This window comes from Hyperolius riggenbachi, chromosome 4 (genome assembly GCF_040937935.1).
Source record: "Hyperolius riggenbachi isolate aHypRig1 chromosome 4, aHypRig1.pri, whole genome shotgun sequence".
NCBI classification, from domain to species: Eukaryota; Metazoa; Chordata; class Amphibia; order Anura; family Hyperoliidae; genus Hyperolius; species Hyperolius riggenbachi.
This window is the reverse complement of record NC_090649.1, coordinates 447,587,726-447,599,726: the sequence shown is the minus strand read 5'-3', so window position 1 is coordinate 447,599,726 and position 12,001 is coordinate 447,587,726. Positions and strand designations below refer to the sequence as shown.

Below are 12,001 nucleotides of genomic sequence, written 5' to 3'. Positions count from 1 at the left end.
TTAATAAAATTGACTCCACAATGACCTCTGGGAAAATTGATGCCAAAATTGAGGACGAACCTGATATTTTATGAAGGACATTGGTACCATAGATTACCTACAGGGCAAAGCCGCTCTAGACACAGAACATTTATATTGCACTTTTATTTTATTTTTTTTACATTTTATACAAGTAAATCCTGAATTTTTCAGGTCGCTGCAACATGCCAAATTTTTCTGGCCTCTGGTGTTACACAGTGGTTGCAAGAAAAGAAAAAGGGGAAACAAAAAAGCATGTACATATCAATTTCCCTTCGTGATTGTTACCTTGTCATGGTGAAGGGGCTTGCGTATCTCAATGAAGCAATGGCCTATATAAGTGTGTTGGCACATCCAAGACAATAAGGTTGTTGCTTCATTGTGGACAGACTGAATTTCGATCTGCTGGATACATTTTGGCAAAACTGTTTATTTGTTTGGTTACCTCAGGTGATCAATAAAGCCTACTAGGCCAACACTGGGCGCACACTGCAGAGTCAGGTTTTTTTTGGTCACTTTACTGTCATTGAACTACCTCAGCCAGACCATAGGGGCTGGAAAACCGCCATCACTGCACTCCCGCGAACGTGCGCACAAGCACAGCGACCACTAAACAAAGATTGTCGCTGAGATGACTAACATTTATGTCCTGAGGGTGTCAAATAGTAAAAACAATGACTGGCTCACCTGAGGTTATCACTAATACTCTTTGCGGTTCAGAAAACACAGCGCTTCGTCTGTCAGTGTAAAGCGGGCCTAACCCCTACACTACCTGATCGATGGGTACACACGCCAGATGTTTTAAAGCACTTTATTCCACAAATTTAGGAATGTCATGTGATTTCTGCCCTTTAGCGATTAAAACATGACTCTGCCTAAACTACGTAATTTTTCTTGGCACTTTTGGATGGATCCCCCTCCGGCATGCCACTGTCCAGGTGCTAGGCCCCTTGAACCATTTTTCCATCACTTTTATGGCTAGAAACAGTCCCTATAGGTTTTAGAATTCACCTGCCTATTGAAGTCTATGGTGCTCCGCAGCTAATTCGCGTTAACGAACCAAAACTTTGACGTTTGCGACATCACTTTACACTGGCATGATTTTGGAAATTATGTTTTATTGGTGGTTATATACCTGATGTTTATCGGACTGTAATAAATGTTACGTTGATTGGATACTGGCCGACAACCCCAGTACCTTCTTGTTTGATATCTCTTTGTTATATATACAGTATTAGCAATTAGGTATGGCCCTTATTGTGCCACTGGCTTCTATTGCATACTTATACACTGTACCTGCTCTGAAAATCCTGCAGCTCTGTGCTAATCTTTTTAATGTCTATATCCATCCACAGAGTGTCATAATATCCATTTATGCTGATTGTGACTGCATCATGTAAGCTGTACAGCTTCTGTAGCAAGGCCAGCTCTTTCCTGTATAAGATATGATAAGATACATTGTTACAAGGATGGTGCAACTTTCTAAGACCAGAATGATGGACTTTTAGGCCCCGTTTCCACTTGTGCGGTGGGAATTGCCGCAGAAAAAAAATTTGCATGCGGATGCGAATTTTGCATGCGGTTGTATGCGAATTTAACTATGTATGCGAATGTAACCATGGCAGTGCCTGTGTGCTTTTCCATTGTTTCTATGCGAAATCGTATACGAATTTGCATGAAAATTCACATACCAAAACCGCATGCAAATTTCCTATTAAATACATTGTATGCGAATCGCATAGCGGTATGCAAATTCTGATGGCTCTGCAGTGCAGATTTTTTCTGCACAGAAAAACGCTCAGAAACCCTGACAAGTGGAAACAAGCCCATCCACTTGTATTGTCTATGCGAATCTGCATGCAGATTCACTCTAGTGGAAATGGGCCCTTATGGTTCAAGCATTTTTGGTCAAAATACACCCCCAGCTACACCCCCGACACTACTCAAGCCACACAGCAACACTCTTCAAGCCACTCCCTCACCACACCTCCAGACAGACATGACATGAAGAATTTACGAGTAAAAGCAATATTTGAATTAAACATAAAAATGGTTACACTGTGGTGTGCTAAATGCTTTGATTAGGTTAATAGTTATATTGGGGTAATCAATAGCTATCAAAGCCATAGTAATTGCAATAGGGTCTGGACCATGTGGGGGAACAGTTTAATCCTGGCTGCACAGTAAGGGCTCATTTCCACTATCGCGAATTCGCATGCGTTTTTCGCATGCAAATTCGCATAGTAATACAAGTGAATGGGACTGTTTCCATTTGTCAGGATTCCTTTGCGTTTTTCTGTGCAGAAAAAATTTGCATGGCAGAGCCATCAGAATTCGCATACCGCTATGCGAATCGCATACAATGTATTTAATAGGAAATTCGCATGAGGTTTAGGCATGCGAATTTTCATGCGAATTCGCATAGAAACAATGGAAAAGCACACCAGCACTGTCATGGTTAATCGCATGAAAATTCGTATAGACCCGCATGCGAAATTCGCATCCGCATGCGAATTTTTACCGCGGCGATTCGCACCGCACAAGTGGAAATGCAGCCTCAGTGTTTCCCTCTGCAAAATAATGATGATACATGCCTCATTTACCCTCAAAACCCCTTTTAAAGCTATTTAAAGGACACTTCCGGTTTTTCTATCCAGATATCCGAATAGGCCGGATATCCGCGGATAATGCGACCGGATATCCGCGTTCACGCGGATATCTAAAAGGCCAGATTCGGATATCCGAACTGGATCCGGATATCTAGGTATCCGGATCGGGGTCAATTCGGATTTTAAAAAGCACTATCCGAGCAACACTACCTGTGTGTAATGCGTACCCACAAAACGCACAAAATGAAAGTCAATGGGAACGCAATGGTATGCGTTTTTCATGCGTTTTTTTCCCCAAATATTTTTTTTTGCTGTATTTTGGTTTCCTGCTGTCTTCCAAGTGATTTGCATGAATGGAAATCTAAAAATGCATGGAAAACGTATACAGAACGCATATGCGTTTTGTATATGCAAACGCATTAAAACACATGGAAAACGCATTGCAAACGCACCGCAAACGCACGAACACCGAACACAACATTAACTTACAACATGACATAAAACGCAGCGTTTCACGCTATGTCCTATGTGAACCCAGCCTTACATGTGCTGTCAGTGCAGATTAAGGATTAGTGCATTAGGCCCTGTACAAACAGACTGCGTTGCGCTGTGTTCTTATAACATCATGCATTTTTTTTTCAATTGTGAAGCCTTTTTAAAAATAATGAAAATTGTGATGAATTGTACACAGTAGTATGATGCGATATTAGAAACTTGTAATCGCAGTGACTGCATTAGAAAATCGCATACAAAAAAGGCAAGGAGATTGCATTTTTTCAAGGTCAAATCCCAGGAGACCTTGCAACTTCCTGTCGAAGGACTTTAAAGAGACTCAGAGACGAACAATACTAAAACTCTGATATTTACCAGGGGCTTTCTCCCGCCCCATAAACACGTCTAAGTCCCACGCCATCCTTCCGCAGTTTGCCGTTCAGCTGCGGTGAGCCCCGGTAACAGGCTCAGTTACATCAGCCGCTCTGCTGGACGCGTAATACAAAAGTACCTTCTCCATCATTATTTCATTCATATATAGATTATATACACCATGGACTTGATTCACAAAAGAGTGCTAACTGTTGGCACGGCCGTTTTCGCGTGAATTTTCGCGTTTGCGCGCAATCGCGAATTTTCGCGCGCAATTGAACGTTTTCACGTGCAAACGCAAATTTTCGTGTGAAATCGCTATTGTTTTTGCGCGCAAGTGCAAGTTTGCGTGCAAAAACTATAACAATTTTGATGCGTGCAAAAACGTTTAATTGCGCGTGAAAATTCGCGATCGCGCGCACACGTGAAAATTTCCGCGAAAACGGCCGCGCTAACAGTTAGCACTCTTTTGTGAATCAAGCCCCCGGTATTTGTCCAGATCCTGACAAGCAACGCAACATGTGAAAACAAACATGATGTATTGATATAGATCCACAGAAGGGTAGCATCAGGAGGAGGCGGGGTTATGCAAATTAGTCACAGGTGCATTGCTCTGGCCAGTTTTGCCTGTTAAGGGCCATCGTTTCTAATTTTCATTAGATTTAGGCTACATATTTAGGATCAAGACTTCTTTAATGAATCTGTGTAGCCTGGGGGTTGTAAAACTACGTGTGGGTTGTAAAACTAAATATCTCGCCCTAAGGTGAAAACTGCAGAAATATGGGGGTATAAATAGCAATTGACTCGTCATAAAAAGTAGATATGTGGGTGTGAGGGAAGATGTGAGTCACTGTTAACAGTGGTTTCTCCCATCCGGTGGGTCCCATAAAAAAAAAAAAAAAAACAACAAACGGGACTACATCCGCATAGATTTTTTTTTATACTGACGCAGTGTGGCTTTATGTGACGGAAGTGACGTTTTTGCTGCATCCCTCACGCGACTGCATACGTTTGTCACCACGCGGTTCCTGTGGAGGACTGTAAGTCACGTTAGCCACGCAAGTTTTATGCATTGTGCGGAAGCGTATTTTTGCAATACGCTTCTGCGCAGGTGATCGCGTCTAGGGCTGATCGGAACAGCTGAATTCCGATTTCGTCTAAATTTCGTGTACCGCATGCGAAAACCGAATTTCGTGTTCCGAATTTTCATGTTCCGAGTGCATTTCTATTGAAGTCAATAGTGCCAACTTCTGCAGTTCATTGTAAAGCCCCTGTACATGCTATCATCACCAAATTTGGCATGTATATTAAGCAGATGAGTAGGTACATGGTAAAAAAAAAGTTTTGTGAAAAGACCTTATAATTTTGGAGCAAACAGATTTCAAAGTTTCATAGGAAAAATGGTTTTTAAACTGTGTAAAATGACACTGCTGCAGTACAGGTTACTGCATTCCGAGTTCTGTATACATATTGTATACATTTCATGAAAACAGACAAGTGGGGTCCCCCCTTCCAAGCCTCCTTAACTCCTTGTCTCCCATGCAGGCTGGGATAGCCAGAACGCGGAGTCCCGGCCACGTGGGGCTTCGCACCCTGAGCTATACCAGCCCGCATGGTCCATAATGTCACAGACCGCAAGGCCGGTCTGCGGGTGGGTCAGTCGATCAGTGTCAGAAATCCTCTCACACGGTCATTTGTTCATCACAAAGGGTAACCTGCGTTCGCAATTTGATGAACTGACTCGCGAAGGGAGCGTTCTGATACCAACCGATTCACCACACACATACAATTCAAAGATCTGCCACCAAGTGGGTTACACAGCCCGCTACTGTAATTTTACTAGGACTTGGAGAACGCTCTATTAACCCTTAGCAGTATGCAGGAACTTGGGTCAGATCGTTATATCTGGGCCGGGTTCTCGCATACGGGTTATAAGATTATACTTCTATTAAACACAGGGTAGCGATTTCAGGAGAATAGGTACGATTGTGTATGTTCAGCAACAGGTCCTAACCGCTAAACGATTTTTAAACGTTTAATAACAAAAATGCATTACATACAGTTATATACACCTATTAACACATAAACACAGAGCTTAAAAAATAAAAAGGAATAAAATCAGAAAGTTCTTACTTAGTTAGCTGAGCAGTCCATTTGAAACATGAAGAAAAATAGTCCAGTTTAAAGGTAGGCATTAAGGTTAAAAGTCCTTTGTACACAATATGCGCCCGGTTTTCCTTGAGCACATGTCTGGACCTCCCTGGTCGATGGAAATTGAAGAACTGAGGAGGAGTTCCTCGCAAACACTTTTTACTGACCTCAGTTTTGGGGCGGTCACTACCTGGAAAGTAGGTGTGTTTAAGGCAGGGTTACCTCCTGGCAGTCAGGTTGCCACCCACAGACTCAGAGCAAGGAATGTACCAATTATTAATAATTTGTGTGACTCGGCCCAAGATTGGTGCATCGCAAATCCGAGACCATATTTATGAGCAGCATGCGACTCTGTATTAAACGAGGCTATACATGCCTAGTCTAACAAATTCGCTCTACGCATGCCGGATAAAGTAGTTTCTCTCTGGATTCCTGATAGCTAGAAAATTATACTTCAGGTGAACGATAGAACTGTTTCCTAGGTATCAGAAAATGTAATTTTGGTCTTGCTGTGCCAAACCTATTTTGAATTATTAATAAAGTAAATGTTCCCATTGTGTGAAGCTATGAGCTTGGAGGGAAATTTGAATCTCAACCAGTTTGAGCTGGTTTGGTGGAGATGAGCTGAGTGACCAAATGGCTGCTCCCCAGGGAAGCGAGCCACTTGTTAAATTCTTTCCTGACCTGAACAGGAGGTGGGGGAAGGTTACTGTACTCTCTGCAATGCTATCAGAAGAAGAGCAAAAGAAAGGTATTTGTTATTCTACCCAGGGCTGACAGTAACTGTGCGGGGCCATACGAAAATCGTTGGCGTTTACGCGCACGACTTTCCGTAATGTTCGTCACACATAGTATGGGGGGTGGGGGCTCTGGAGGAGAGGGGTGGTCAACCTCCCCCTCTCCCCCAGATCCCTTGTCCAATCCATGGACAAGGGGCTCTACCCCACCTCCGGTGCCCCAGGAGGAGGTGGGGGCCGCTGACGTCCTTTAACAAGCGGACGTCCCTTTAACAAGCGGACCCCGGAAGCCGCCCCCTCCCCAGGAGAAATGAGTATAGGGGTACACGGTACCCCTTACCCATTTCAGCAGAGTTAAAAAAAGAAATAAAAACACGACAACGAAAAAAGTCCTTTATTGTTCTAAATTAACCAGGGATACTTACTTTGCGAAAATCCCACGCCAGTATCCTTAGAAGTGGTCCCACGCCAGTATCCTCTTAGGACATCTCACCACCCTCCCACACCGACGAACTCCTGCCACTGAATGGTCACAGTCAGCCTCTGCATCTGTATAGCAGAGGCTATGAACACGAAAATGTTGCCTTTGAAACAAGACATTTCGGCAAACAGTGATGCGATCAAAATGGCCACTGGGAAATCCCGGAACGCTGGAGGCCACACTAGAGTGGCGAAACCAGCCATTTTTCACATAGATGGTGGGTCCAGGTGACCAGAGCAGGAGGTGCCCTGGTCCCCTGGACCCACCTATTTATGTGAAAAAACGCTCAATCTGACAGTCTGAGGTGGCCTCCGGGGAACGGGAATTCCCCAGCAGCCATTTTGTTTATGACACTGTTTGCCGAAAATTTTAGCAAACAATTTCGTGTTTCTAGCTTATGCAATACAGATTGCAGAGGTTGTCTATAGCCATTCAGCCCCGGGAGTTGGGCGGGTGCCTGGGACCACTCCTGAGGATACCGGCGTGCAGGGCCGGCCCTAGACTTTTTGCCGCCTGAGGCAAAATTAGAAAAAAAATCGCTCCCCCCCCCCCCCCGTGGGGTAGCTAGCAGAAAGGGGGTATTGGGCCTAGCGGCGGGGAGGGGGGTCGGACCCCCCCCTCCCTCGCCTGGGTCCCCCGATCTGCGCTCCTTCTCCAGCGTAAAGTACCAGCCAACCTGTCCTGCATATGAGAAGAGGCAACGGGCGGGGGAATCACTCACCTTCCGCGTTCCATCGTGCGCTCCACCGACGTCACTTCCTGCAAGGCCGTCCACTTACAATACAGTGGGCGGCGTTGCCGGAAGTGACGTCAGTGGAGCACGCGATGGAACGCGGAAGGTGAGTGATTCCCCCGCCCGTTGCCTCTTCTCATATGCACGCTGGCTGGTACTTTACGCTGGAGGAGGAGCGCAGATCGGGGGACCCAGGCGAGGGAGGGGGGGGTCCGACCCCCCTCCCCGCCGCTAGGCCCAATACCCCCTTTCTGCCCGCTACCCCTCCAGCTCGGCAGGCGGCCCCAGCGTCCATGGACGGGCGGGTGCCGCCCCCCCAGATCTGCCGCCTGAGGCAAATGTTTCACCCCGCCTCATGAGCGGGCCGGCCCTGCCGGCGTGGGACCACTCCTGAGGATACTGGCGTGGGATTATTGCAAGGTAAGTATCCCTGGTTAATCCAGAGCAATAAAGGACTTTTTTCGTTGTCATGTTTTTATTTCTTTTTTTAACTCTCTGCTGAAATAAGTAAGGGGTACCGTGTACCCCTATACTCATTTCTCCTGGGGAGGGGGCGGCTTTCGGAGTCTGCTTGTTAAAGGGGACCCCCGGATGGCACCATGAACCCCCCAGGATGTCGACGACCACCTTCTCCTGGGGCACCGGAGGTGGGGAAAAGCCCCTTGTCCATGGATTGGACAAAGGCTCTGGGGTAAAAGGGGGAGGTTGGCAGCCCCTCTCCTCCAGAGCCCCCCCATACCATGGACCATGCGGGCTGGTATAGCTCAGGGTGCGAAGCCCCACGTGGCCGGGACTCCGCATTCTGGCTATCCCAGCCTGCATGGGGGACAAGGGGTTAAGGAGGCTTGGGAGGGGGGACCCCACGCTATCTGTTTTCATGAAATGTATACAATATGTATACAGAACTCGGAATGCAGTAACCTGTACTGCAGCAGTGTCATTTTACACAGTTTAAAAACCATTTTTCCTATGAAACTTTAAAATCGTTTATTTCAAAAACGATAAGGTCTTTTCACAAAATGTTTTTTTACCATATTCCTACTCATCTGCTTAATATACATGGCAAATTTGGTGATGATAGCATGTAAGGGGGCTTCACAATTAACCACGGAATTTAGCACTATTGACTTCAATGTAAACGCGAATTCGGTATCGGAATTGCTCAATTTGCGAGTTTCGAGTGCTTACTCGGAACTGCCAAATTCCGATGGCAAACTCGAAATTCGGAATCCGAGAGCTCAGCCCTAATCGCTTCGGCCATAGGAAGTTAGCCGATAGGAGTTACCGCGTACTAACGCAGTAATCCCCGAAGAATGCTGACGGCAGTGCGGCCGCCAGGCTTCCGCCAACATTCAGAGTGAAACCGGCCTGAATTTGCCAGAGACTAATACTGCACTTTGGAAGCCCGATCGATTTACGTTCAGACTGGCTTCAATCTGGCGTGCTCGAAAAGGCTCGGTTAGATGTGTGGCAGTAGCGGCTTCTTGACTCCCTGTGTGCAGTGATGCTCATCCAGACTCCGGATATCCGAGTAACCCGGATATCCGACCATTTTTACGCTATCTGGATCAGATTCCGGATCCCGGATAGCTATAGAAATCCGGATAGCTATCTGCGGATAGTTTGACACATGACCCGGATATCTGCGGATATCCACGGATATCCGGATCGAAATACTGTAACTAAGGTGATGACATCCTGGAGTCAATCAGAGGGCTCCCAGCAGAAGCCCTAGCAACCAATCACAGAGGGGAACCCTGGCCAGCCCCACCTGACCTCATTAAACCAATCAGAGGCCTCCTAGCCTAAGCCCTGGCACCCAATCACAGAAAGGAACCCTGGCCAGGCCCCCCTGTATAACAAGGAGGGCTGCCATGATGAGACAGATCGTTCTGGCTTGCTGAATGCTTCCTGGGAGACATGCTCCAATGCTGGTGGCCTAGCAAGGGCTGCCTGTACACAGATATAAACCTAAAGCTGTTAATTGATTAACCCCTTCACTACTCTATAGTAATCGTTAATTAGCTTGACTGATGTCTCATAGTGTGACAGTTAGAGTGTGTGCTGCACAGCTGCAGTGCTACTGCTAGGCCAAGGGCTGTACACAGTGATAAGCTCAGTGATTAACCCCTTAACTATCACTCCACTATTGTTAATTCTTTAATGTGTTAGTGTGCACTAGTGTCTTCTCCTCTAGATTCCAGACAGCGGTCGTGCAGCCCACATTGTGTCCAAAGTCCAACCGCACAACTGGGGCATGACAGTTTTCAGCCAAGACACCTCCAAAAAATGATGCTGCAATTGTGTTTTGGGTTAAATATATGTGGTATCAGTGGCCTGTGGCACCCTGTCCTGGAGGTGGGAGCTGCACAGGCAGTAGGAGCAGGGCAATGCAGCGCAGCAGGTGTAACGTGTGCCAGGAGCATGACGGACGTGCCACTTGCCAAGTGCCACGTGACAAGTGCCACTTGGCAAGTGCCACGTCCGTCATGCTCCTGGCACACGTTACACCTGCTGCTGCTGCTTTGCCCTGCTCCTACTGCCTGTGCAGCTCCCATCCGCATGCAAATTTTTACCGCGGCGATTCGCACCGCACAAGTGGAAATGCAGCCTCAGTGCTGGCTGTGCACGAAGTGCTGGCTACGTAGGAAGTACTGGTAAGAAAGGAGCCTTACCTCTTTTTGTCTAGGAGTTCAGGCTTACAGGTGACAGGTAAACCAAACAGCTCTTCCCCTGAAGAATAAGTGATAGACTTCTTCCACAGACTGTCCATACGTGCCTAAAAATATTGTAATAACACTCAGTCCAGGAGATAAATGACGCCCAGATACACTGTTACTGTCTTCATCAAGCTTTGCATACAAGGACATGTTGTCAAATTTTTAGTAACTCAAAATCACAGAGGATACAGATTTTTTTGATCTTGGTATAAACCAATGCTCTTCACATACCGGCGTGTAATAAAAGCTTCCCAAGAAGTAGGACATATGACAGCCCAACTAAACCTAAAACTGAACCAGATAAATACTAATAAGTATCAGGATGATAAGTGAATTTAAAGTGGAACTCCGGTAAAAATAATGTCATAAAAAAGTGCTTCATTTTTACAATAATTATGTATAAATGATTTAGTCAGTATTTGCACATTGTAAAATCTTTCCTCTCCCTGATTTACATTCTGACATTTATCACATGGTGACATTTTTACTGCTGGCAGGTGATGTCAGTGGAAGGAGATGCTGCTTTTTTTTTGGCAGTTGGAAACAGCTGTTATTTCCTACAATGCAACAAGGCTCCCACAGTGTGATGTCAGAACCATGATCCTGACATCACACTGTGGGAGGGGTTTCACTACAATATCAGCCATACAGAGCCCCCTGATGATCCGTTTGAGATAAGGAAAAGATTTCTCATGGGAAAAGGGGTATCAGCTACTGATTGTGAAGAAGTTTGATTCTTGATTATGGTTTCTCTTTAAATGGAGCCTAAAGAGAAAGGGACATAGAGGCTGCCATATTTATTTCCTTTTAAACAATGCATATTGCCTGGCTGTCCTGCTGATCCACTGCCTTTATTACTTTTAGCCATAGACCCTGAAAAAGCATGCAGAGGAGGTGCTCTGACTGAAGTGTGACTGGATTAGCTGCATGCTTGTTTCAGACACTATTGCAGTCAAAGAGATCAGCAGGACTGCCAGGCAACTGGTATTGCTTAAAAGGAAATAAATATGGAAGCCTCGCTTTAGGTTCCCTTCACGCGGTGTATAGAAACAATGTACTGGACAGAATAGTGAAGTGTGTCTAGGAAACTTGAAAAAGAGCAGAGACAACGGGAGCCCCAATAGTGCAATATGTAATATAAGGAAACGTGAATGTAATATAAAGTTACTCACAAAGGTAGGTAGCACAGGGGGCAACCAACCGCTTGAGGCAGGTGGAGATTTATAACCTGACTCCACTCGGGGTGTCCAGCCTGGACTGGATAAGGTCGCTCTCTTGTAGTAATAAGCACTCACTCGCCTACACAATGTGGGGCTCAGAAGAACCCCTCCAATCCAGGAGGGTTGGGGGTGTGAATAGCACAATAGGAAAAGGCGACCAGGAATGTATAAAACTAGGTTAAAAGCACTAAAATCGGGTGCGGAGCCAACCATGGAGGAGTAAGGACGTGCGTGTGCTGAGCTCCCGGCCTCGTGTGCTTCTAAAAGCTATTCTAGCCGAGAAAAATTCTCTTTCCTGGCCTCCAAAGTGGTATGAAGGGCGACAAGAAAGCTCCTGCTGTTGACCGGTGCCCTCCAACTCCGGCTCAAAGACCGGTGACCCGCTATTTCCAGGCCCTTGGCCCGGCTCCAGAGGCCTCTAACATGGCGGATGCTGCACCCTCTGCATCACAAACCTCCTCGTCCTTC

At 46.1% G+C, this 12,001-nt stretch overlaps 1 protein-coding gene across 4 annotated transcripts in view; it reads right to left on the bottom strand.

Moving 5' to 3' along the window:
• DNAH8 (dynein axonemal heavy chain 8) overlaps nucleotides 1-12,001 on the bottom strand; it is a 491,368-nt gene that overhangs the window by 266,354 nt on the left and 213,013 nt on the right. For all 4 annotated transcript variants that reach the window (XM_068232705.1, XM_068232706.1, XM_068232709.1 and 1 more), the window contains 2 exons: nucleotides 10,269-10,372; nucleotides 1,315-1,452 (listed from right to left, as the gene is read on the bottom strand). In XM_068232705.1, the coding sequence (XP_068088806.1) occupies nucleotides 1,315-1,452; nucleotides 10,269-10,372 (242 nt within the window). The remainder of the gene's footprint in view (nucleotides 1-1,314; nucleotides 1,453-10,268; nucleotides 10,373-12,001) is intronic.